General features: G+C 57.6%; 1 protein-coding gene across 6 annotated transcripts in view; it reads right to left on the bottom strand.

Annotated features, from left to right (window-relative positions):
• The window catches only part of MEF2D (myocyte enhancer factor 2D), a 50179-nt gene extending 25873 nt beyond the window's left edge, over positions 1–24306 (bottom strand). For 4 of the 6 annotated variants that reach the window (XM_065660327.1, XM_065660326.1, XM_065660325.1 and 1 more), the window contains exons 1-3: positions 24286–24306; positions 14836–14905; positions 1073–1351 (exon numbers count right to left, since the gene is read on the bottom strand). In XM_065660327.1, coding sequence (XP_065516399.1) covers positions 1073–1126 — 54 coding nt within the window. In that variant the 5' untranslated portion in view covers positions 1127–1351; positions 14836–14905; positions 24286–24306. Of the gene's footprint in view, positions 1–1072; positions 1352–4821; positions 4913–12119; positions 12373–14835; positions 14906–24285 lie in introns of those variants that run through there. The other 2 variants (XM_065660323.1, XM_065660322.1) reach the window with 2 other exon arrangements.
• Positions 24307–24604: the final 298 nt, after the last annotated feature.

The following is a 24604-nucleotide window of genomic DNA, read 5'->3' on the forward strand; positions in this document are numbered from 1 at the left end:
GAGCCGCAAACCCCTCTCCCCGCTGGGCAACGCTGGCCGGTGCTGCCCCATAAAACACGCTCCAGCTTTGTTACTAACCCCGTTCCCTTCTAATTATGGGGCTAAGCAGTGCCATGAGCAACTGGGAGATGACCAAAAAGCATTTTATGCCCATCGCATCCCCAGCCCTAATGAAGAAAACCTGCCATCTCCTCTTAGTTTTGCTGTGGAGCAATAGAGCAGCTCACCCAATGCTGGCATTTGCCCCTTTCGAAGCATTAGGATATAGAAAACAATCTTGGTTTCGGGAATAAAAGCAGGAGAAAAAGTGGAGCAGCCCAAACTGGGGCAGCGGTGGCTGCACCGGAGGCCCAGGCTTGGATGTGCTGAGCCTGACTCAAGGACCGCAGGAAGCCACGGAGCAAAGGGATGCGCCTGGAAGTCTTGTGGTTATGGTGAAATAGAGCAGTGGAGTCACCCCAGAGCCAACCCGGTGTGGCCAAATGCTGCCACCCAGCTGGTGCTGCCCAGGCACGGGAGCATCAGGGAGAAATCTGGTTCTTTGCTTTCTGATACACACAAGCATCTCTACACGCCCATGTCTAGGGCTTGGCTTCAAGGGAGCCCAAGGGGAAAAAAAAGCCCTGGATCCATCCGGGTTTTCAATTGAGAAAAACAAGGGGAAAAAGGGAATAATTTGGGCTGTTTGCATCCCAAAAGAACGGAGACGCGTTGCGGCTGCTTTTCATTGGAAAAACCTCACGGAAAATGTCAACTGAAATAGGTTTTCTGCAAGACACACGAAAGAGAAAAGGGAACTAAGCGGAGCAGAGACTTCCTTCTGGAAAAGAGCTTAGATGGAAACGGCGCGAGGAGCTCCAGGATGAGGAGCAACGCCCGGGTAAGGCAGAAGCGGTGTTGGGATCCGCCTGGATGTGGCCCCGAGGCCGGGTTTCTGCTTCCTTTTATGGGTTGGGCACAAACCAAAAGGCATCGGTTGGTCTCAAACGGGTCATTTTGAAGCAGAACCCTTCCAATCCCCAAGAGAAGAGCGGGTGAGGAGGGAGTGGAGAGGGGAAGGGGAGGCACTGACCTGCCGGTTGCGCTCGTCCGTGATCCGCTGGATCTGGATCTTTTTCCTCCCCATCTTCTCTGGAAATCCTCACCCGCAGCCGGGACGACTTCGCTCCAGGGGAGGGGAAGAGGAACCCCCTGTTAAAACGCTGTCATGAACGGCTGTGGGATGGTTTGGGGTCAATAGGAAAACCAACCCGCAAACAAGGCTGTGTCGGGGGGCTGCGGGCTCAGTTCATGGTACCCTCCGGCGCGGCCGGGTCCTGTGGGGCTGAGCTCTCAGAGGCTGCTCAGGGACCTGTGTGAGGACAGAGACAAGAGTGAGACCCCCTGGCCCCAGACCCCATCCGGGATGAGGCACCCTCCCCGTCCCCAGCATCGCTCCAGCCCTCCAGCCCAGGGGAGTCTCTGCTCCATCCTCCTGCCCAGCTTGGGGCCAGGAGGGGTTTCATAGACTCAGAGAATCCCAAACTGGTTTGGGTTGAAGGGGCCTTAAAGCTCATCCAGCTCCACAGGCAGGGCCCCCTTCCACTGGAGCGGGATGCTCCAAGCCCTGTGTCCAACCTGGCCTTGAGCAGTGCCAGGGATGGGGCAGCCCCAGCTTCTCTGTGCCAGCACCACAGCACCCTCACAGGGAAGAGCTTCTGCCTAAGAGCTCACCCCCTGCTTCAGGTTAAAGCCATTCCCCTTGTCCTGTCCCCATTGAAGCCGGGTTATGGAGAGCTTCTCACCCAACACCAAGTCCCTCTCCTCAGGTCTGCCCCATCCAGCCTCCCCCAGCCTGTGTCTGTGCTTGGCATTGCCCTGGCGCAGCCGTAACCAGGCTGCATTTATCCAACCTGCTCCCAATTCAACCCCAAGGATGGAGCCCAAAACCGCCTGCACTGCAGGACACGTGTGGGCTGGACACGGCGATGCTCATCGAGGAGGAGGAGACGACAGCACCGAGCCCGTGAATCATTATCCCTCTGTGACACTCCAGGCTTTTTTTTTTCTCCCCTTAATAAAGTCAGCAGCAGCCGAGCGGCTGGTGATTAACTTGGGCAATTTAAATCCGTCTCCAATTCCTGCATTAATCTTCAATTGGGAATTTTAAGAAGTCTTTATTTGATTACTTTTAATATATATATAAAATCAGGCACAGAAACCTACTTCTTATGGGCATGATTCTTACTCCATGATTTCGCACTGGATAATGGGACAGGGGCTCAGCATTCCCCAGCACTCGCAGCCCTGGATGCAAGGGGGATAAAAGGGAAACCCACCAGTTCCATGGGGATGTTTTCCTCCTGGTTCTCTCTCTGAGTGGCCGGATAAGGGCAGCGATAACACTGCATTTAAGGCGAGGGTGTCCTGTGCCAAGACACAGGCAGAGGGAAAAGCCAGTCCCAAAATAGCTTCCTATCTCCCTCCACTTGGCAGTTCCCAACCCTCGGTCGGTACCAAAAGCATGGGGAAAAAAGGCTTTTTCTCCTCCTCCCATCATCCCAAATTCACCCACAGCATCTGCATCCCAGCTCCTCCTGCTCCTCTCCCACCCCAGAGCATGGAGCCCCTCTGGACCTCACTGAAGCCACCCAGGGACCTTGACCCCATCCTTCACCTCCTCATAGGACCATGCTGGGACAAGCAAGCCCTGATGGTCTCACTCCCACACTTGTTTTTTGGGGGTTCACTGAGTCATCTGAGTCACTTAATCTTGTTTTCTGCTTCTTTTGGGGGAAACTTATTCACTGTGCTCCATGTTCTATGGTTTCAGTGCTGGGTCAGGCAGCCAAGAGGCAAGCGGGGAGACTTCTCCCCTCCTGATATCCACAATTTGCCTTCTAGGGAAGATGAACCATGGGGAGCCCAGGAAAGAGACCAGAGAGAAAAAGGGCAGCAAAATCAAAGAGCATCACTGGTCCTAGAGCATCACTGGTCCCAGAGCATCATTGGTCCCAGAGCATCATTGGTCCCAGAGTACCACTGATTCCAGAGCATCACTGGTCCTAGAGCATCACTGCTGAGCCTGGCACCAGTAAGCAGGGGATGAAGGCACCAAGCTGCCACAAGAACATCCCTCAAAAGTCAATGATACAGGAAGAGCCCAAAGGAAAGCAAGGATTTCTGTTCCATCCATCCAAGGTGTCCACTTGGCATTTCCACCACCATGAGCCAGCGAGGGAGAGAGGATGAGGTGAGGTGAGGCTTTCGCACGCACGGAGAACACTTGGCAGAGGAGGAACTTTCTGTCCCGTTTCCTTTGCAGCTTTTCCCTTTGGAGTTGCCATTGCTTTAAACCGGCTGCAGAATATTCACCTTCACCATCTTCAAAACCACCGGCAGCAGTGGGAAGCAGCAACAGCTCCACATCCGGACCCAAGGCAAGATGCTAATTCTTTCCTTGTGCTGCAGCTCTTGGACAGAGAAACCCTCTGTAAAGACGGCGGATTTACTGTCCAAACCAGAGAGGAACTCTCCAGAAGCAACAATAAACACTGGAGAACAACGGGCAGTAAATTTAAGCCGAGTGAAAGGAAGCATATTTTAACACAATTGGGTTGTGGGACTTCTTCACAGGACGCTCTCGTGGCCAAAAGAGTGAGGAAAAGAGACAGGATGAGGAGAAAATCCCAGCGCTGCACATCCCTGCCCCAAGCTTCCCTCAACCTGGTGCTTCTTACGTGGGAGTGGTGGCATTGAAAGCACCTTCCCCTCCCTGTGCCACAAGTAAACCCAGGTGTTTCCGTACAGATCACCTTTTCCAACCGCCAGACCACGTTCCTCACGCTGCCCTTGAATCCCAGCTCCTGGGTCCTCATCCTGCTGCCTGGATGGGGACCATGGTCCCAGCCCCAGGGTTTGCTCATGCTGCTGGATAAAGTCCCCCGCAGGAAAAGGAGGACTTAGTAACACTTGGCTTGACACCATGGGGAGCAAAGGAGCTGGCCCCTTGATGCTCTTCATCCCTCTCCCCTGCGCAGGAAGGAAAACACCCACAGAGAGTGCGGTCCATGGATGGGATGAAAAGGAGGGATGGAGGCAAGCACAGCTGGGATTTCAAACTCCCTCTTCTCCTCTTCATGGGCCTGGTGTTGGAGCTCTGCGGTGGGTTCCTGCGGTTTGAGGGTGTTTGGCTCCCCACAGCACGTTTTTCAAGGCACGCACGTTCACGTTTCCTGCCCAGGTGGCTGTTTCAGAAAGTCCCACCACAGGCTTGAGCTTCTGATCAGCATCAGTGAGCCCAAGGAACCTGGAGAACCTCCTGCCCCCCCTGCCCAGCACCCATGCACTAACACTGTATACTCAGGTCCGGCCCAGAAGCAGCCACTCTACACCAAGCACACAGACAAGAGCCTCCAGAGTTCCCTTTCCTCCACCAGCAAATTGCTCCATTACCACACCAAACCATCGGGATGACCCAGGCCCCTCCTCTGTGATCAGGTGGAATTGAAGCACCTAAAGGTACACGTTGTCAAGCACCCAGAGCACAGCACCCTTCCTCAACCTGCTGCTCATGCTCTAACCCTAACCCTATGTCCATCTCCTCAGGGCTCCATCCATTCTCCACCGCTGTTTGTGCTTGGGATTGTCCATTCCCACTTGCAGGACCTGGATGACACTAAAAGGCATTACAGAATCTCTGCAGCCCTGTAAGGCAGATTGACTTGGCCAAAATGTAACTCAATGCGGTCCTGAACCACGCTCAAACATCACAAGACCGGGACAGGGCCAACCCAGGCACCCACAGCCTCCCCGCCATGATGCCACTATACCCAGTGGTACCCGTCTCCATGGTGACCATCTCCACGCAACCACCGAGCATCTCGGCTGCTTCACCATCACCATCGGCAGCACAGGGACTTTTGACAAGGGTCTGCAGGGACAGGACAAAGGGAATGGCTTTAACCTGCCAGAGGTGGGGTGGAGATGGGATCTTAGGCAGAAGCTCTTCCCTGGGAGGGTGCTGGGACACTGGGATGGGTTGAATGGAGAAGGTTTGGATGCCCCATCCCTGGCAGCGTTCAAAGCCAGGTTGGACACAGGGGCTTGGAGCATCCCGCCCCAGTGGAAGGGGTCCCTGCCCGTGGCAGGGGCTGGAGCTGGATGAGCTTTAAGGTCCCTTCATCCCAACCCAGTCTATGAAATTCAGCATCGCCCCAGGGAAGCACTGAGAAGCACCAGGATGGAGGCAGCCCATTAGCACCCGCATCCCTCCCTCTGCCCTCCACACACCCCCCCTCTCATGCTCGCACGCCTATGACTATGGCAGCAATTAACACACTCGCTAATTAACTCCGAGCAGGTGCTGGTTAACTCTGTGCTGAGTAATTCAGACCCGGCTCCAAGTAAATTGCTTTCCATTGGAGCGACGGGTGAGGGAGCAGAGCTGGCATTTTGCAACTGGGGGAAGGAAGAGGAATCTCAGCTGGGAGATGCTTTCACAAAACAAGGAATTTGGGGGTGCTGCATCCACAGCTCCAGGAGCTGGGGGGGGCACAAGAGCTGCTCTCTCTTCCAAGCCTTTGTTTCCGGATTTTTTTAGCCACTCCGCACATTTCCCAGCTCTTTTCCCTATTTCTAAACGCTTGGAAGCAGCAGGGCTCCGTGCATCCTCCCTTTCCCAGCGCTTCTAAATAGCCCCGTATTTCTCCCCGTGTGCTTCAAGCCACTTGGACTTCTCACAGCCGCTTCCTACGGCCGTTTGCTATTTTTACTGTACTTTGATGGCATCCCTTTTTAGTTGCCTCCTCGCTAAAGTCAGCCCCGCCACGGCCGCTCCTCTCGGAGGTGAGGACATTCAGCTGTCCTTCCTTAAACCTCCACCTTGGAGAGCCTTGTGTGCTCCCAGCACGGTGCCAGCTTAAAGAAACCAAACCTCGGCTGCGAGGGGAAGATCAAAACGCTGAAGCCAAAAGCTTTAGGAAGAGAAATCAAGGCAAATCGACGCCTCCTTTCCAAAAGGGGATTTTCCTTTCGAGCCCTCCACAGCCGTGATTTTCCCAGCATCTGCCCCTGCTGCTTCCCAATCCTGTGCTCAAATACACGGGAGAGCCAAAGGGAGGCCAAAACGTGGATGGGTCCATCCCAGCACTGGTTTAAGGGGTGTTTTCCCCATCTCCATCCCCCAAAGCAGGGCAGCACCACAGGGGTGCCCTTGGCCACAGGGAAACCTGCAAAAGCAGCTCAAAGGACAGTTGGAGGCTGGGGGAAAAAAGGAAGGGAAAGGGAAAAGAAGAAAATCTCTCTCCTGCGAGGATGCTGAAAGGACCAACGTGGCTCTTCTTCCAGAGGAGATGAATGGGGGATGTCTGATAACGGCACAGAAAGTCCAGAATCAAAGGGATAAAAGCAGATGACAGCTACAGCAGCCCATTCTGCCCAGGCACCAGATGCACTTCCTGCAGGACAAACCCATCCTTTACCCAGGATTTGCAGGAATTCCTCCAAAGATGGGGTTATCCTTACTTGGCTCCATCAAATCTTACTTGGCTCCATCAAACCAAGGGGCTGGCTCAGCATAATGGGACCAAGCATCCTTCCCCTGGCACCCAACAGGACCAATTCACCCAACCCAGCCCAGTGGGACCAACATCTTGGGGTGTGTGTGGGGGGCTCAGCATTTATCCACGTACAGAAACACCCTCAGTACCATGCTCCACGGACTCCTTCCCCATCTTGGAGCACCTCTAGGTGAGGAGGATCATTGCAAGGGAGCCTCAGCACACAGCCCATGGGCACAGCAGGGGTTACAAGGGGCAGGATCTGTCCCATCTCTCTGCCCATGACAGCAGAAAGGCCACGCTGGGGCAACGGTGCTGTGCTGCAAAGCAGCCTGTGAGCTGAGCCTGCCATGGGAAGTGGTTTAGAAGCCTCCGTGCTGCTGCCGCCGAGCCCTTCACCAGCCCAGCCAAGGGAGGGACCGATGATGCTCTGGAGGTGATGCTGCTGCTTCGGCAGCGGGGAGAGCAGCCCCACGCTCTGCTGCGATGCTCCCCACTGCACACCCTCAGCCCTGCCCATGGAAAGGGGTTGAGCAGAGGCGCGATGGGGCACAAGCAGCAGCACCCGTGCGATGCTCGGATTCTTCCTCCCGCTGCAGGAGAGCTTTAAGAATCACTGCAAACAAAGCAGCGAAGCACAACCGAGGGCTCCAAACCTCGCCTTGAGGCTGCCCAGGTCCTGCCCCAGCACAAAGCAACACGGCCGCTTCCCTGCCCGCGGCCAGGGCTGGACTTCCATCCCTTCAGGATATGGATTGAGCTCCAGTCACCTCTTGAACCCGACTGTTTAAGTTCAGTTCTTGCCTTCCTGTTTCCTTTCTCGCTGCCGGCCAGGCCTGCCTTTTGTGACTTAATGGTTGTTTTTTTAACATATCCTCTCTGCTGACACCAAGGACTTTGAGTTTCCTTCTCGGTGGTTTCTGGATCTGCAGGACCGGCTTCCTCCTCCTCTGCAGCAGGGGGGGAAGAGCCACCCTGCCTAAAATCCAGAGTCTGCATCCACGTTAATGATGCTCTCACCATAGAATCATAGAGGCCCAGACTGGTTTGGGTTGAAGGGACCTTAAAGCTCATCCAGTTCTAACCCTTGCCACAGGCAGGGACCCCTTCCACTGGAGCAGGATGCTCCAAGCCCCTGTGTCCAACCCGGCCTTGAGCACTGCCAGGGATGGGGCAGCCACAGCTTCACCCTTCAACCCATCCCAGTGTCCCAGCACCCTCACAGGAAAGAGCTTCTGCCTCAGATCCCATCTCCATCTCCCCTCAGGCATGTTAAAGCCATTCCCCTTGGCCTGTCACTGTCCCCATCAGCCTGCAAAGCCACTCGCATGACCCTTGCCATCACCACTGACCCAAGCCGGCTTTGCTGCGGGATGCAGGGATGCAGCAAAGGCGATGCGCACCCATACAGGGATGTCCTTGGCACCGCAGCGGGCAGCGAGCGCAGCCATGAAGGACTCCAACTCGCCAGCGCAGCATTGTTTAGCACCTCTTTATCTCCAAACCAAGATCAAAACCACACCAACAAGCTAAAGTCTCCTCCAAAGCTTCTATTCTGGTTTCAGGATGATGCTATCTGGGTTCCTGTCGAGCCTCCAGATGCAGGCAGGGGGAGGGGAAGAGGAAGGCGGCCGAAACATGGCTCTGGAGCACAGCTCCCGCTCAGAAACGCAGCTGGAGCCTCCCCGGGGCCGAATCCTGCTCATCCACAGCAAGCGCAAACCCCCGATCCCCCCCCCGGCATGCCTGGTGCCTATGGAAAGGTCCCCGCTTCCCCAGCATCAACAGCTCAGGTCCTCCTGCCTGCGCAGGATCCATCCCGGCGGCTGCAGGTACAAACCTCGGGAGGCTCAGGAGAGCAGGAGCGAAGCCGGATTGGATCGGGTCCCTGAGGAATAGGAACAAGACACAGATATTCCTGACCCAGATTCAGGAAGCTCTCTGGAAGGAAGCAGATGCCAACCAGCTCTGCTGAGCTGTAACAAAACCACGCGCCGTGCCAAGACCGGCAGAGTCTGGGGAGGGAGCAAAGCACATCCCATAGTGATGCCGGAGAGCTGGCATTTGCCTGTGCAAGGGCAGGGAGACGGGAAGGATATGGAGGCGATCATTAAACCGGGGGTACCCAGAGAAGCTGTGGCTGCGCCATCCCCGGCAGTGCTCAAGGCCAGGCAGGATGGGGCTTGGAGCATCCTGCTCCAATGGAAAGGGTCCCTGGAAGAAGGGCGCCTGGGCAAGGGCACCAGGGAACCATCATCACCCCGTGCCAAGGCAAGGACACAGCTTCCTGGAGGAAAAGCCATGGGGACAGCATCCCCTTTCCCTGGGCCCAACCTCTTGCGGGGAGCATCCCTGTGCCACCTCCATCCATCCCCAGGGAGGAGCAGCTGGACCACACGGAGCCATTCCCCTTCCCCTGCTGTCCTTATCCATCAGCAGCTCCGGAGCTGGAGGCCGGGGGTAATTTTCCCCTCTGTGCTAAGTAGGGTTTTCTAAATGAAGGGAAGCGAGAGCCCATTATCCAGCTCCATCACCCACCCCACGGCTCCCTGCAGGGCATGAAATAACCAGCTGCCAGCTCCCCATAGCCCCGCGCCGTGGCAATGAGATCGCAGCTTCCCCTGTCACTGTTGTCAGCGCAGGATTTAGATACCTGGTAATGAGGAGGTTTAATGTGACAGATGAGAGGTTGACTCATTAAAAAAGAAGGGAGCGAGAAGGAGGGAGCTGAATCCGGGCTCGGATCCTGCGCTCAGAAATCGGGAGGTTGCCAACGTTGTCCCCGGAGCACGGAATGGGTGAGGGTTGGAAGGGATCCTAAAGCAGGTCTCAACCCCACATCACACCCGCTTGGCCCAGTGCTGAGGCCACGGGGAGGAAAAAGGAGGGATGGAGGAGCAGGATGTGGGGCCACCAGGTCCTACCCCCAAAGCGCAACGCACCAAGAGGGGGTAACTGCTGCCTTCAGCTCCTTGCACCGGCGGTGGGACCCCAGCGCTGGGACACAGGAATGGGGTCCCCGGTGGTGGGAGGAGGAGGAGGAAACCTTCCCTGCAGGGAATTTAGGGGCTCTCCTTGCAAGGGGATGGGATTCCCCCCCGGAAGCACAGAGCACAACTCTCCCCGTGGTGGGTTTTACCCAGGGGAAACTCCATGAGACCCAATTGCTGCTCTGGACCCTCTGTGAGAGGGCTGGAAACCCACGGGACACAGCACAGAGTGGAGCTGGCCCAAGCATCCCTCCCCAATGGGGATGGGGGATGCCCCCTCCACTGCCAGCACAGGGCATCCGGCTGTCACCTTCCCTTCACCCGAGGGCTGCGGGGTACCAAGCTCCATCCCCAGCCCTCGAGCACGCTCTCAAAGGCTCAGCCCTTCCCCAAGGGCCACCAAGATCTTTCAAACCGGCCTCCCCCAAACCACTTCTTGTTCCTCCTCCACCCCCAGGCTCTGGTGAGTAAGAGCAGCGATGCCCAGAGTCATGGGGCTGCAGTCTTATTTGCATCTCCTCGCTGCTAAACCACATCCATGCCCACAGCAGCCGTCACATCCAGCAGGTCTGCAGATGTGAAGGCAGCGCTGAAGCAGAGGCTGCTCCTGCATCGCCCCAGCCCACCCTCAGGTCAGGGTTTCACCCCTAAGCTGCCAGGCAGGGAGCACCGGCATCCTCAGGGTCTGCAGGGTCCAGCACATGCACCGAGGAGCTGGTGAAGCCAAGAGCTTCCCAGCATTGGGAAGGGGATGGGAGTCACCAGCTCCTCTTGACCATAAGAAGGATATGAACTTAAGCAACTCAAGCTTAGGAGCATTAAGTGATGCAAATGAACTTCATTTGCTCTGACAATGCTGAGTACTGGGAGGGTGACACCAGAGAGTGGGGAGATGGATGGGAAAGACCTGGCCAGCACCACCAGGACCAGGTTCCTTCCTCCATCCCAACGCTCAGACTCAACCAGCTCGGACCAGCCCCTGGCACTTCCAACGTGGAAATAAACCCACACAAACCAGTGTCCTGCCCATCTCCTTTTCTCAGGGCTGGACCTGCCCATCCATCATTGCCATCCCAAAACCTGCTCTGGTCCATAGCCACGGGCTCATCAAACAGCTGGATGCTTACAAGTCCACAAACAGCATTAATCATCTGGGTCTACAACAGCACCATGACCTACAAGCAGAGAGCAAGGCCCCGCTGCCCTGGCTCAGCAGCAGGGTGCGTGCCCATGGTGGGACAGGGACAGCTCCTCACCCCGTGTCCCTGCATCACAAGGCGGGTGGGTGAGGATCCAGCCCCGACAGCTGGTGCTCAGCTGTTGCTGCTCACTCACAAGAACCCAGGGGCACCGATCCTGCTCTGCCACCAACATCAAGCCAAGCCAATCGCCATCACTGGCAGCTCCAGCCAGACCCATTGGTGATGGCTCCCATCAGCAGGGAGCAACCGACTCCTCCAGACCCCTCTGGTGTGCTCTGGGAGCCCCCCCCCACCCCAACCCCGCATCCTGCATCCCGCACTGGGACGACACAAGAGGGATGTGGAGCTGCTGGAGCAGGGCTGGAGCATCCCTGCTCTGGAGCCAGGCTGAGAGAGCTGGGCTGGGGCAGCCTGGAGAAGAGAAGGCTCCTGAAGGGGAGACCTGAGAGCAGCTCCAATGCCTAAAGGGGCTGCAGGAAACCTGGAGAGGGGCTTGGGATGCAGGGATGCAGGGACAGGCCAAGGGGAATGGCTTGAACCTGCCACAGGGGGATGGAGATGGGATCTTAGGCAGAAGCTCTTCGCTGTGAGGGTGCTGGGACACTGGGATGGGTTGAATGGAGAAGGTTTGGATGCCCCATCCCTGGCAGTGCTCAAGGCCAGGTTGGACACAGGGGCTTGGAGCATCCTGCTCCAGTGGAAGGGGTCTCTGCCCATGGCAGGGGTTGGAGCTGGAGGAGCTTTAGGGTCCCTTCATCCCAACCCATTCCGTAATTGTATGATTAAGATGGAAAAAGCTTTTTCTGGGATGAGCCAAGCCCAGCCCCAGTCCCAGCCCCAGGGACTGGACTCTAAAGCAAGGAGAGAGTTAACAGAAGGCCTTGAAACCCCCAACACCAACCTCAAGAGGAACCACAATAAATCACCTCCCCAGCACGAGGACGGAGTAAACACGGGGCCTGCTCCCTGCTTCCCTGTTTGCTGTCCCAGATCCAAGCTGGAACAACCCCTTCCAAGCGGCCACAGCACCCGCGTCGGGCCCCAGCATCATCCCTACCACGGGGGACCATGGATTTAAGCTTCCCCCGTAGGGGCTGGATTTATCCCCAGTCTCCATCCGCCCGCTGTGCTTTCCTTGCCCATCTATATCCTAACAGCAGGGAATCTCAGCTCACCCACTCCCCATCAGTGAGCCGCCTCCTCCCTCCCTGCCTCAGTTTCCCCTTTTCCATGCAGCTCAACCTCCCAACATTGGAATTTCACCAACACCCCCCCCCCCCCCCCCTCCACCGGATCAAAAGCAGCAGGGTCCTGATTTCCGGGCACTTTTGTGCTTTACCACAAAGGAGAAAGGGGAACAAAAACCCCCCAAATCGAGGCAGACTCACATTGAAGAGCTGTGTCGGGAGCAAAAAAGGGGGGGTCTGGGGCAAACACACCCCCCCCACCTCCCCTCCGGCAGAGCAGCGGTGACCGTGGTGGAGGCTGACCATAGATAAGGGCTCTATATTCGGCGCTGTAAGGCGATCGGGCCGGGGCTGTGCCGGGGCTGCTGCTTTGGCTCCGAACTCAGCACGGAGCCTGCAGCGTCACCCGTGTTTCGAGAAGGGAGGAACGAAAAGAGGAGGAGGAGGAGGAGGAAGGAGGAGGGGAAATCAATAAATAAAAAGGAGGTTGGGGGGGGGGGGGAGAAAAGCACCCGGAACAACAGCACCAAAATCCCCCCCCCCCCCCCCCCAAATCCAGGGAAAAGCAGGCACGGGGAAGGGAAAGGGGGGGAAGGAATTAAAGGAAACCCGGTTTGGGGCTGGCGAGCTCGGGAGCGACGCCTGCTTTAAAAAAAGCCGTTGCTAATTTTAACTCTCCAGTGGAAAGAGTGAGAGGTGCTTCCAGGAGCCAGGGCGGCTGCGGCCTTCTCCTGCCGGGAGGGAGGAAACGGGAGGATGGAGCCGCCGCTCCCACATGGAATCACCCCCAAAGCCCCCGGGTTTGGGTGCCTGAAGGGTTGGAGGAGGTGGGGAAGTGAGCACCCAGAAGGGCTCGCTTGCAACCGGCCTGAAAGCAGCACCCCTCCATCCGGGGGCTCTCTTCCTCCGTCATCCCAAACCTAGGGGCAAGGAGGCAGGATGGGGATGGACCGCATGGGTACAGCGGGAGGATGAGCCCGGCTGCTGGGTCACTGTGGTCAGATGACATTTCTGCACATGCATTCCTCACCAAGCCAGCTTTTCCTCAAGGGAAAAGGGCTTTGAAGGCATTTCCCCCCCCCCCACCACCACCCTGTCGTGGGTGAGCTCAGCCAGCCAGAGCAGAGCCAGGACCACGAGAGGCCACGTGGCTCCATAGGGAGCTAAAAGGGGACATCCAGCAGCACAGGGAAGGGGCAGGAAACCAGGATCCCACCTCTCCCGAAGCCGGAAAGAGCCAAGAAGTGGGATTTTCGGTGAGCCCATCGGTTGGTTCTTACAAGCTCTCTCCAGGGAGCGGGAGGATCCTGCTGGATGCAAACAGCTCGGTACCAAGACGGCGGCACACTCATGCTTGGAGCTTCATACTGGAGCATTAAACCTCAAGAGAACCCAATGCCAGGCCTTAGAAGGCAGACCCAAAGGCTCATCCCAAAACAACCTCGGGCTGCAAAACCCCATAGAGAGACAAAGGAGGTTGGCACAAGCCCTGCAGCTCGTCCCTGCGGTCCTAAGGGCCATGTGCTTTCCGAGCACGGCTGCAGCGAGACGATGCGACCGTCTCCAGGACATGAAAGAGTCGATTCAGTTCAGGTCACAGGCCCTAAGAGATGGGATTGGGCTGCGAGAGCTTTTCCTGGTGCACCTCGAATGGGGCTGGCCTCAGGAAGACAAAATGCCTATTGATCGCGGGCAGTGATGCTGCACGTCGCAGGACGCGAGGCCGCGGCTGCCTTGGGATGAAAGCTCCCGGTGCCGCTCATCGCACGCTCCTGAGCCCGGGTCGATAGTGCTCTTCTACTTGCTCAGCTCCTGTCGCTCGCAGGGCGAAGGGGATGAGCTTCAGAGCAGCCCCCGGAGAGAGGCTTTTGGTCTCCCCGAGCTGCGCGACGTTGCTGCTCCTTGGAGCGAGCAACGATGCAGCTGAGAAATCACTCGCACCGCTCCTCCTCCCCTGCTCAGAAGGCTGCGCTGGCACCGGCAGCAGCACGGGGCTCTGTGGGAGGATGCTGCCAACCCAAAAACCTGGGATTTGGGGGAGCCGAGGAAATAAGGAGCCGCTGTAGCTGGGCGGAATGGAGCAGAGCATCCGCCTCCCGCAGCGAGCAGGGGGGGGAACGCAGCTCATCACAGAGTGCTTTGGGTTGGAAGGGATCCTAAAGCTCCATCCAGTTCCAACCCCCTGCCGTGGGCCATTCCCCCTCGCATCCTGGTGCCCCAGGCCCATGGCACTCAGGGGCTGTGTAAATCCTGCCCTCCATTCCCAGCCGAGCCATCCCAGTCCCGCTTTCCTCCAGCATTCCACAGCCCATCCCTGGCACAAACCGAGAGAGAGCAGGGCCCTGCCTCTGCTTCTACCCTGACACAAGCCCAAGGAGCTGCTCTTGGCTTCTATCATCATAAGTGATGGCAGGATGAAGCCCTCGGTGCTGACCTTGCGGAGGAAGCAGCGACCGCTCTCCCCATCAGCCAGCACCGAGCCTCCACATAAATCACTGCCCCTTCTCCAGCATGAAGAAGCCATCTCAAGCCAGCGAAAGTGCTCCCTAAGCCGCGGTGACAGAGCCCCCTCCTTCAGGAGCCGGGCTCCCGTTCTCTCTCCTTGCATCGATTTCAGCATCAGGTACAGAAGATGCAGCCCATCAGACCACAGAGCCCTCACAAACCGGGTCCGCGGCGTTGTCTCTACCACAACCTCACTGCAGCCAAGGGAGAGGCCAACGTTTACCGGAACAGCAATAAATGGGCAAAGAAGGGGGAAAACCGGGATCCGAGGCCCTCTCCCAACAAGGAACAAGAGAGGAGTGGGTTTGGGCTCCCCTCCTCGCCCCCAGCCCGGAGCAGGGGAGATGCATGGCCCCTGGCAAGTGAACTCAAGGGGGAAAGGGCTCCAGCAGGTTGGGATTTCCCCTCCTACCTGCTACACAGCCTCCTGCATCTTCTGCTCCTGCCAGAGGATGAGCTGCAGGCACCGCTCCTCAATCACACTGCAAAGGAAAAGCAAGCAGACATCAGTGCGAGGGGCTGGAAGCAAGGACAAGGCTCCCCGTGCTTCAGAGGGGACACTGAGAGGGTCCCCCCAACCACCCCGAGCGAGGGGGCAGGAGCTGGGCATCCCCTCCTGCACTGCCCTGATGCTGAGCATCACTGCAAGTGATCCATGAGCCCCAGTGCAGTGAAAGGCAGAGAGCATCCCAGTGCCCGGAGGTGGGGATGGGACACGGGAACCCAAAGCAAAGGGGGGAAAGGAGTTTTCTGCCCCCTTTTCCCACTGAACAAAAGGGAAACTGAGGCAGCAGGGCCAGGAGCTGGCTCTGGGAAGGCACCACAGCCTCACCGCCGGTGCTGCAACAGAGCAAGGAATTGCGCTCGGCTCCCTCATCCTCTGCTCCAAGCAGGGGACCCAGCCTCCCTCCCCTCCCACGGCCAGCTCACTTCCTGACCCAGCCTGAACAAAGGCCCGGAGGGGAGTGCGTGGCTCCGGCCAGGAATGCACATGGAGGGGACACCCCAAAGCAGGCGCTTTCTGGGCTGCCAAGAGCATCAAACCCTGTGCCACGTATCCAGGGTCCTGCTCATGGCTGCGTGAGATTGGTACCCAGGCCACCGACGCCAGTGTTTAATGCAAAGGGTGGTCCAGGAGCATCTCCTCCTGGGAGCAGGAGAGGAACCGGTGTGATAGCATCAGAGAAGCCCAGCCTGGGCTGGGTTGAAGGGACCTTAAAGCTCATCCAGCTCCATCCCCCTGCCATGGGCAGGGACAGCTTCCACTGAAGCAGCTTGCTCCAAGCGACCAACCTGGAAGGTCTGAAAGGGAGAAATGCTACCCAGGAAGAGGGGAAAGGATCATGGTTTCATAATGCTCTTTTATGAGCTGAGGTGGGGAAGAGCATGGAGGGGAGGGATGGAGGCAGCAAAGGCGAGTGAATTCCCCTTTCTAAGGGAAGAAAGGGAGCGGAGGAAAAGGGGGGGAAGAGCACACAAGCTTCCTGTCCAGCACCGGGGCAGAAGCGCTGAGCAGGCAAGAAAATGGTTCCTGTTTGACGACCAAAGCTTTGGTTTCGCCGAGCGACAAAGGAAAAGGTCTCGGAGTGAGCTCAGCCCCAGGAACAGTGGGAAACCCCCCTCCAGCATTGGGGGCACCGCGGGGGGAACCCCAAGGCTTTAAGGGATGGACTCGGGCTGGTGCAACCTGACAGGGAAAGGATGCTCCAACCTGCCCAGAAGGATCCCAGAGGATGTGAAGGGATGGCTCCAGGTGACAACCCCGGATGCTCGGGTACCTGCTCGGCTGATGGTCGGCACAGAGTCTTTGCTAATATCCCCAATACAGAGAATCACAGACTGGTCTCCCCTTAAAGAGCCTTCTCTTCTCCAGGCTGGACAAGCCCAGCCCTCTCAGCCTGCCATATGTGCATATATATATATACATATATATATAAATCCCTAAATATATATACCCACATATATACACATCCCCCAAACATATACAACCCCATTTATATACACACACATCCCTGACTACATCCTATATATATGTAATACCCCCAAATAAATAACCCCCTTGAGCCATTAGAGGAAGGGTCTGAAGCAAACCCCATCCTCGCTGTACACAGAAGGCTGGAAGCCACTAAACCCTTCAAGGGAGCTCCCAGCACGGGTGCTGGTGTCCCATGGGATACCTCCCGCAGGGCCACGGGGACATCCCAAAGCTGAGGGGAGATGGATGGAGCTCCGCTGGGCTGAAGGGGACAAGAGGGAGGCGCAGATTGCGGAGGGGAAGCAGCCGACCGCAATCTCTCCTTCCCCTTTCTTTGTGTTTCCTTTAGCAACGGGCTCGGGGCCGCAAACATTTGGATGCCAAACCCAAACTTCCCCCCCCCCCATCTCCAGGCTCCTGACCTGCTCCATGGCTTCTCTGCCAGGAATTCTGGATCCCCATCCCAAAGAGGCTGACCCCAGACCCCGTCGGCTGGGCCATGTCGAGCTCAGAGGGTCCCAGCAACAGCATGGACCGGCTTTGGCATAAGCCAAAACCCAAGCCCCAAAAGGACATTCTCCTTTTCTCCAGCCCATGAAACCAAAGCATCCCAGCCATAACTCAGCCCTCAGTTTGCACCAGCCACCGGGAATACCCCCAGGGTTTCATTAAGCCAGATTAGCCTTTTCCATTTGGGTTTCCTGTGGCTTGCCACCAAGAGATGGGAAGGGACAAACTGGGAGAGATCCCAGTGCAGGCAGGAGCACTGGGCAGGACAGTGCTGGTGGTTAAACGGAGCAAGAAACCACAGCTCCCAACCGCCCATCGTGCCGGATCCTGCACCGAGTCACACCGCAGGGATGGGAGCCAGGAGGGAGAAATCCACCTCCAGCAGCACCAGATGCGCAGCTGGAGATGCTGGGATGAGCAATGGCACAAGCCCGTTGTGCCAAGGACACATCCTCACCATGCAGAAGGTGCGGCCACCACCACCGATGCTCCTCCAAAGCCTGCACGAGGATGGGGCAAAAGCATCCCAGCTCCATGCAGGCTGGCAATCACAGTGGGGGGGGGCTCGTCGTCACCTTGCAGAGGTTTTGCCCCCACACAGGGTCCCAGCATGGGCTTCCTGCCCAAATCCATCCCTTGGGTGCTCTCGGGCACAGCCACCACGGAGGGGTTGCGACGTTGGCCAATGCCCCTGCCAGGACCTGGGGGACCATAAGGGGGTGCCGGGGGGGGGGGGGGGGGGGGGTTGGACTGCAACCGTTGGAGCCGCTGAGTTTCGATCTCGCCGCCTGAGTTCCCCCTTGGGTGGAGATGCAGAACTGAAACCTCCAGATGTATGGACACGGGTGGGGGAGATGGGAGGGCTGGGGACCAGCACGGGGCTCGGCAGGGGCATGGAGAGGGGACCAGGAGTTGCCATAGGGGGATGGAGAGGGGACCAGGAGTTGCCATAGGGGGATGGAGAGGGGACCAGGAGTTGCCATAGGGGGATGGAGAGGGGACCAGGAGCTGCCATAGGGGATGGAGAGGGGACCAGGAGCTGCCATAGGGGGATGGAAGGGGGACAAGGAGTTGCCACAGGGGATGGAGAGGGGACCAGGGGCTGCCATAGGGGGATGGAGAAGGGACCAGGAGTTGCCACAGGGGATGGAGAGGGGACCAGGAGCTGCCACAGGGGGATGGAAGGGGGACCAGGAGTTGCCACAGGGGATGGAGAGGGGACCAGGGGCTGCCATAAGGGGATGGAGGGGGGACCAGGGGTTGCCATAGATTCATTGAATGGTTTGGGTTGGAAAAGACCTTAAGCTCATCCAGCTCCAACCCCTGCCACGGGCAGGGACCCCTTTCACTGGAGCAGCTTGCTCCAAGCCCCTGTGTCCAACCTGGCCTTGAGCACTGCCAGGGATGGGGCAGCCACAGCTTCTCCGGGCACCCTGTGCCAGCGCCTCAGCACCCTCATAGTAAAGAGCTTCTGCCTTATCTCCAACCTGAACGTCCCCTGGTTCAGTTTGAACCCATCACCCCTTGTCCTGTCGCTGCACTCCCTGATAAAGAGTCCCCTCTCCAGCATGCACATACCATACATTGCCTTGCATGGGGGGTCGCAGCTCCCCTCTTGAGGAACAGCATCCCCACGGGCCCAAGGGGGGTTGTCCCAGGCTGATGCAGCACTTGCCCCCTTCCCGAGTGCAGGAACCCAGGAAGAGGAAACCACCCTGCTGAAGAGCAAAGCCCTTTTGCTTTGCTCTGAGTCGTGCTCTGCTGTCGCCTGAGTCAGCAGCCTGCACCCAGCCTCTCCCTATGGAAACCAAACAAACACCTTCCCCCAGGTCCAAACCCTCCAGCCCATCCATCTCCCTGCTCTGACAAACAGTGGCAGGTCCCCAGTCACCTCCTGCCTGCCACCGAGGTGACGCATTGGGGTGGCTGCTGCCTGCGCCAGCACGACTGCAGATGCAGATGGAGCTGGGAAGGCACCAGGAAGGACCAGGCGAAACCCCGCGCATCCTCCACCCCACGGTGGCAATGGGGACGCGCTGGAAAATCCCAACCCAGCCCCACGGCTGGAAGCTGAGAGCTTCTTTAAGGCTCTTTATAAAGGGTGGCTTGCGAACAGGCAAGAAGAAGGCCCTCCTTGTGCACAGCAGAGGTGCCTTGTGGTCAAACACAGGGCAACGGGGGATTTGCGGCTCACGCCGGGTTGTGCCACAGACCCTCCTGCGTGTCCTGAGCTAAACCAGCCTCTGCTGATGCTTCAGGCACCCAGCACCTCTCAATAGCCCATGTGGTGACTCCAGTGCTGCCTGCTCCAACACCTGAGCACCCTTTGGGGAAGGAATTGCTCCTCGTCTCCATCTAAACCACATCCCACCAAAGTCAGCATCCACCAGGACAATCATCCCCGGCCTTAAAGAAGGGTTTAAGCCCCCAAACCCCCTTGGTAGCCCCGTGCAGAGGGAAGGGAACTGCTCCCCAAAGCCCACGTCCACTTCTTTGATGCTGGCGATAAGAAAGCCTCCAGATGAAGCTATTTCTCCCCAGCGAGGTGCAGAGCATCGCTCGCGCATTCGGTGCCGTCGTCAGCAACTCCCACACTGCCCCCCACGTACACCACTGCGAGGGGAAGGCACAAGGAGGGGGGGGTTGGAGGCACCTACAAAGAGAAGATGATCTGGGTGTGATGGGGTGCACAGTGAAGGGAGCAGCACGAATCCATAGGACACCCCCCCACACACACAATGGGGCAATGATGCCTCCATGGCCAGCACTTCCCAGGATGGGAAGTGATGGATCTACCCCAATCACCCTGGGAGAAACCCCAAAGGCAACCCTCACTCGCCCCAGCCAACACAAACCATGGGGTTTATCAAGTGTTGGAATCCCAGCGTGGTTTGGGATGAAGGGGACCTTAAAGCTCACCCAGCTCCATGGATAGGGACCCCTTCCGCTGGAGCAGGATGCTCCAAGCCCCATCCAACGCTGCCAGGGATGGGTCATGCCAACCTGCCCTCTTGGACCGATTTTCAGTGGAAATCCCAGCGTTCTGATGCAGGAGGATGGAGCAGAAGCAGCCCTCGGGCCTGGGAGCCAATCCCAACAAACACAAAGTGTTTTCCTTTTTAATCCCCTGATTTTCTTTAGCTAATCTCTCCGATGGAAAGGGAAGCCGGGCGCGGGATGCTGCCGCCGGGATACAGCACGTGTAGGGCCCCAACCAGGACTCCATGCCCTGCTCCCCATTCCTATCCCTTTTGCTCCTATTTATCCTACCTCCTTCTTGGAATCACTGTAGAGGGCTAGAACAGCAACAGCAGAGCTCCGGGAAACTCTTTACAGGGGGGATTTTGCTCCATTATTTCCCTTTTGAACCTCCCCTTTTCCCTTTGAGTTTTCCCTGCTTTGCACAGGAGGGTTCTGAGATCCCTTCCCAGCTCCATCAGATCCCTCTGCTCCCATTTGCTTTGCCCTTCCCTGGCAGAAAAGTGGGGTCCTCACCCTGCTGGAGATCATTTGGGTTGGAAAAGACCTTTAGGATCATTGAGATGACGCTCTTCCTGCTGCAAAAGGAGCCCTGCTCATGGGATGCTCCTCCAAACGGGAAGTTTTCGAAGTGGGAAAGAACGCAGACACCCAGGAATGGGGTTTGTTTCCTATCCAAGGCAAGACCTTGGATGGCTGCAGCAGGAGGGGAAAACAAGACCCAGGAGCAGGGCTGGAGCAGCACACCGGAGCCAGGCGCCGGTTGCACCTCTTTGCCAATCCACATGGACAAATCCATCCCCCAAGGAAGCGGAGAGGCAGGGCAGGGAGGAGGCCATCGGATGCCATGCCCAGAGCCCATAAATTACAGCAGGGAAACCGAGTTGCGTTTGCCCTATTTCTTATCTGCTTGGAAACGGCACCAGCTTTCCCAGCTGCAAAGGCAGCTCCGTTCCCAGGAATTTCAGCAAAGCCATGACCTCCTTCCAGGATCATACAGTATATGGTGGCGGGGAGCCAGGGCTAATTATAGGCACAGGAAAAGGGGAAAGAGGCCGTTGGAAAAGCTCTACCTTTCCCAACAGTGGGAAGCAGGGCAGCATGGCCCCAAGGTGGGAGCATCCCAAAGGGCAAGGTGAGAAGAGCACAGCCCCGCGGCTCCTGGACATCACCATTCCCCTTTTCCGGAAGGATAAAAACCGGCGCAAATCACAGCTCCCCAGTCCCTTCATGCTCCGGGAAGCCCCACAATGGGAGCAGGACCCGGGGCTGCTCCAGCATTGGCACGAGGAGCAGGAATGAACACAGCAAGAACCAAAGCGGCTCAAGTCCTAGCCCAGGTTCCCTGTGGAGATCCCATCTCCTGGAGCCAAGCGATGCCCCAAGCCCTTCACCGTGTGCCCCGGCGGCGGCCGAAAGGATGCTCTCCACAAGGCAAATGAATGTGCATTAAACTTTCAACAGCAGCAAATGCTCTGGAGAAGGAGCATTCAGAGCCTGGGTCATGCTCATTCCCTTCTCCCGACCCCACCATTGCTGGCAGGAAGGATGGATGAGGACACATGAACCTACGCGCCAGCAAGGAGGAGGCTGGAAAGGAAAGCACTAGAACCCAGCAAGGTTTTAGCCACCAAGGTTCTCCTCCAAGCCACGTTTCTATCCGAACCCCAGGGATAATAAGCACATCCCACTTATCTCCATTGGAAAAGGGGGAAAAAAGCCTCTTGCTTGAGTCTCCGCTATGGCTGCTCCTCGCTTCTCCCCCCTGGCTTGCGCTTCCCTGTTTGCTGCCCGTGTGGGGAGCGTGGGTTTGGGTTTGCTTTTGGCACTCACCCTGCAGACCATCCCCTGAGCTCCTGCAGGGCGCAGCCTGCGAGGCAAAGCGCGCTCAGCCCCGCTCCATCACCCGCCCAGGCAGAATTCCCACTCTCCGGCTCCAAAGCACCTTCCAAACCTCAGGCTCGCAGGTATCCTGACACCCACCACCACCACCACCACCATCACCCCCGGGGGCTGCAGAGCGGCTGCCAGCACTCAACAGGACAAGGGAAGGATGCAGAAGCTGGGTGCTGCAAAGGGAGACCTGGCAGCATGGAGCAGCAGGGCATCGGCTCCAGCTTCCCAGCAGGAAAGCGGCCGCTCGCTAAGGGAAGGAATCCACCCGCACACGCCGGCTCCATCCGATGCCCTTTTTAAGGCTCCTATGGCAGCGGGAAGGGGGATATCCAGCGCCCAGCTCACCGGATAACCCCAGCTAAAGCCTTGGCACCCGGGGGTGCCGCAGCAGGGACACTCAGGAACGCTCCTAAGGCAGATCCAGCCTCAGTACGAACCAGCCCGGCTCCGGCTCCCATCACCCTGGCCCCCAGCACCAACACAGGCAGCGATGGAGGGGAAGATAACCCGAAAGGTCCCTGCGGACCACACCAAAGTCACCCCCCCCAACACCTCTTTGTGTCACCCCCACCTCTCTGAGCAGAGCCCAGCTCCCCCAGCGCTGCTGGGATGCAGCGCACGTGGCACCGGTAGGAATGACACAGCCCCTTCCCACCCCGGCACCGCCGCCACGCAGGGCTCTAAGCCCTTACCGGGATAACAAGCTCACAATGAGATCCTAATGAAGGATTAGGGAAATAACAGTTTAAAGAGATTAATCTGGGTGCAGCACTGAAACTTCTTTTTTTCCATGGGCCCATCCACACGGAGCTGCCCAAGCTGCCGGCTCCGGCCACTCGGGATGGTTTTTCCATGCAAAGAGGGGCTGGGCCTGTGGAAAGGATGGAAGAAGACACCAAAAACCAGCTTGTGGTGCCTGCAAGCCCTGCCCGAGGCGCTTTAAAAGCGAGCCAGAGGCTCCCTTCATCTCTCCCCTCCCACACCAGTCCCTTCCCATCTGCATCCCAGCTGCGCGCAGCGATGCTCTGGTCCCGTTCCTAATGAGCGGTGCAGCGTTATCCGCCCGAGCCGGAGCCTTCCAAGGAGCCCCAGAGAAGCAGGTACTCAACTCTCATTCAGGGAAAGTTATTAATAGTCATTTCTTGGCTCTATGCAAACAGAGCAAGGAGTCAGCCCGGGCCTCAAAGAGCTCAGCGTGGCCGCCAGCCCCACGCATTCCCAAAGGTCAGGAGCCTGCTTCGCCCCCAAACCAAACGGTGCTGGTTTAAAATAGAAAGCAACACATCTGGGGGTGCCTTTTTGGGGGGGGGGGGGGGGGATGGATTTGGCCACTCATTATTTTCCCTGCAATCACAACCAGCAGAAACCTCCGGAGAAAGGGCAACGCGACTTCTCCCCCCATCCCGGGATTCCAGGAGCTGGGAATCCACTCACCGCAACCCCAAGAGAGCAGGACCGCGCCGGGCAAAGGAGGCTGGAGGTGAGCAGGCAGCGCTGGGCTCATCCCACAGGCAACGGAGCTCATCCCAAGGGAGCGGGGCGACGGCTCGAAGCAACCCCCTTTGATTTCAGCTGAGTCGTCAGAAAGCCACGCGCCGGAGGAGGGGAGGTGGGCCAGGGATCTGACAAAGAGCCCCGTCGAGAGGCTACGAACCAAATCGAATGAAGATGTTTGGAGCAGATCCAGATGTTTATTAGTGACGCACGCGGAGGTATAAATAATTATCCGGTCGGAATTGTGTTCACAGGCAGCAAGCCCTTATCTCAATCCGATCGCAGCACAACACGGCCCCGGTCCCGGCCGGCCCCTCCGTGCTTAACAAGTCTTGGGAAAACCAGATGCAAAAGAAGCAGCACCTCACTGGGGCACCAGTTTTAACCCCAGTAATCCCTGGATGTTGAGACTGGAGCTGCCAGGACCCAGACCTCATCCGGACACAGCTTTGGGAAGGGAGGATTTTTGCCCCAAGCAGAAGCCTGGCTGAGGAATGGATGAGGTGAGGGTGCAGGGAGCTGAACCGTGCCCCGTGCTTGGCACTGGCTGCAGGTAATGAGGCATCAGCAGGGACAGGAGCCGGTTGTGGCATCGACCGGATCCCTCCGTGCCTGTAAAAACCCAGCTCCTTAAAACACACCAGCAAACAAAACCCTCCCTGGACCAGCAACCTCAGAGCCTGGACACTGCAATCGCCTACAAATACATGGCCCACACCCCCCAGGATGCCAAACGGCAGAGGGGGGACGGCGACGGCACCGCGGCCACCAGTGACCGTCACAGCATCACCACCAAGCCCAAGCCGAAGGGTTCGCATCCAACTGCGAAAACAGGTCAAGAAAAGGCTTTAACAGCTCAACCCCCCCCCAACCTGAGCCGCTCTCTCAGCATCATCAAACCTACCCCATGTGGGAGGTGCTGGCGGTCCTCATCCCCCCCCACCAGCATCCCAAACACTCCAGCACCCCACCAGAGAGGGCTGGAGAGGAGAAGGGTTGGAAACTTACTGGAGGAAATGGGCTGCTCGGCTCCGACTCCCTTGTCCCTACTGGTGGGAAAGTCTATAAATCTCTAAAAAAGAGGGGAAAAAAACCCAACAATAAATCCCCTCCCATTTTATTCCTTGTCTCTCCCCCTGCTTCCAAAGGATTGCGAAACCGAGAGGGCAGCCGGGGCTTGGATCTGCGGCATTTCTGAGTTCCTACGGAGTCTGGGCTCCCTGCCACCAGCAACAGCGGCTCTGGGGGTGTGGAAAAAGAGAGGGGGGAAAAAAAGGAGAAGAAGAGAGAGGGGAAAAAAAAAATAAGGAAAAAAAAAAGAAAAAAG

The sequence above is a fragment of the Lathamus discolor genome, chromosome 24 (assembly GCF_037157495.1).
Source record: "Lathamus discolor isolate bLatDis1 chromosome 24, bLatDis1.hap1, whole genome shotgun sequence".
Lineage (NCBI taxonomy): Eukaryota > Metazoa > Chordata > Aves > Psittaciformes > Psittacidae > Lathamus > Lathamus discolor.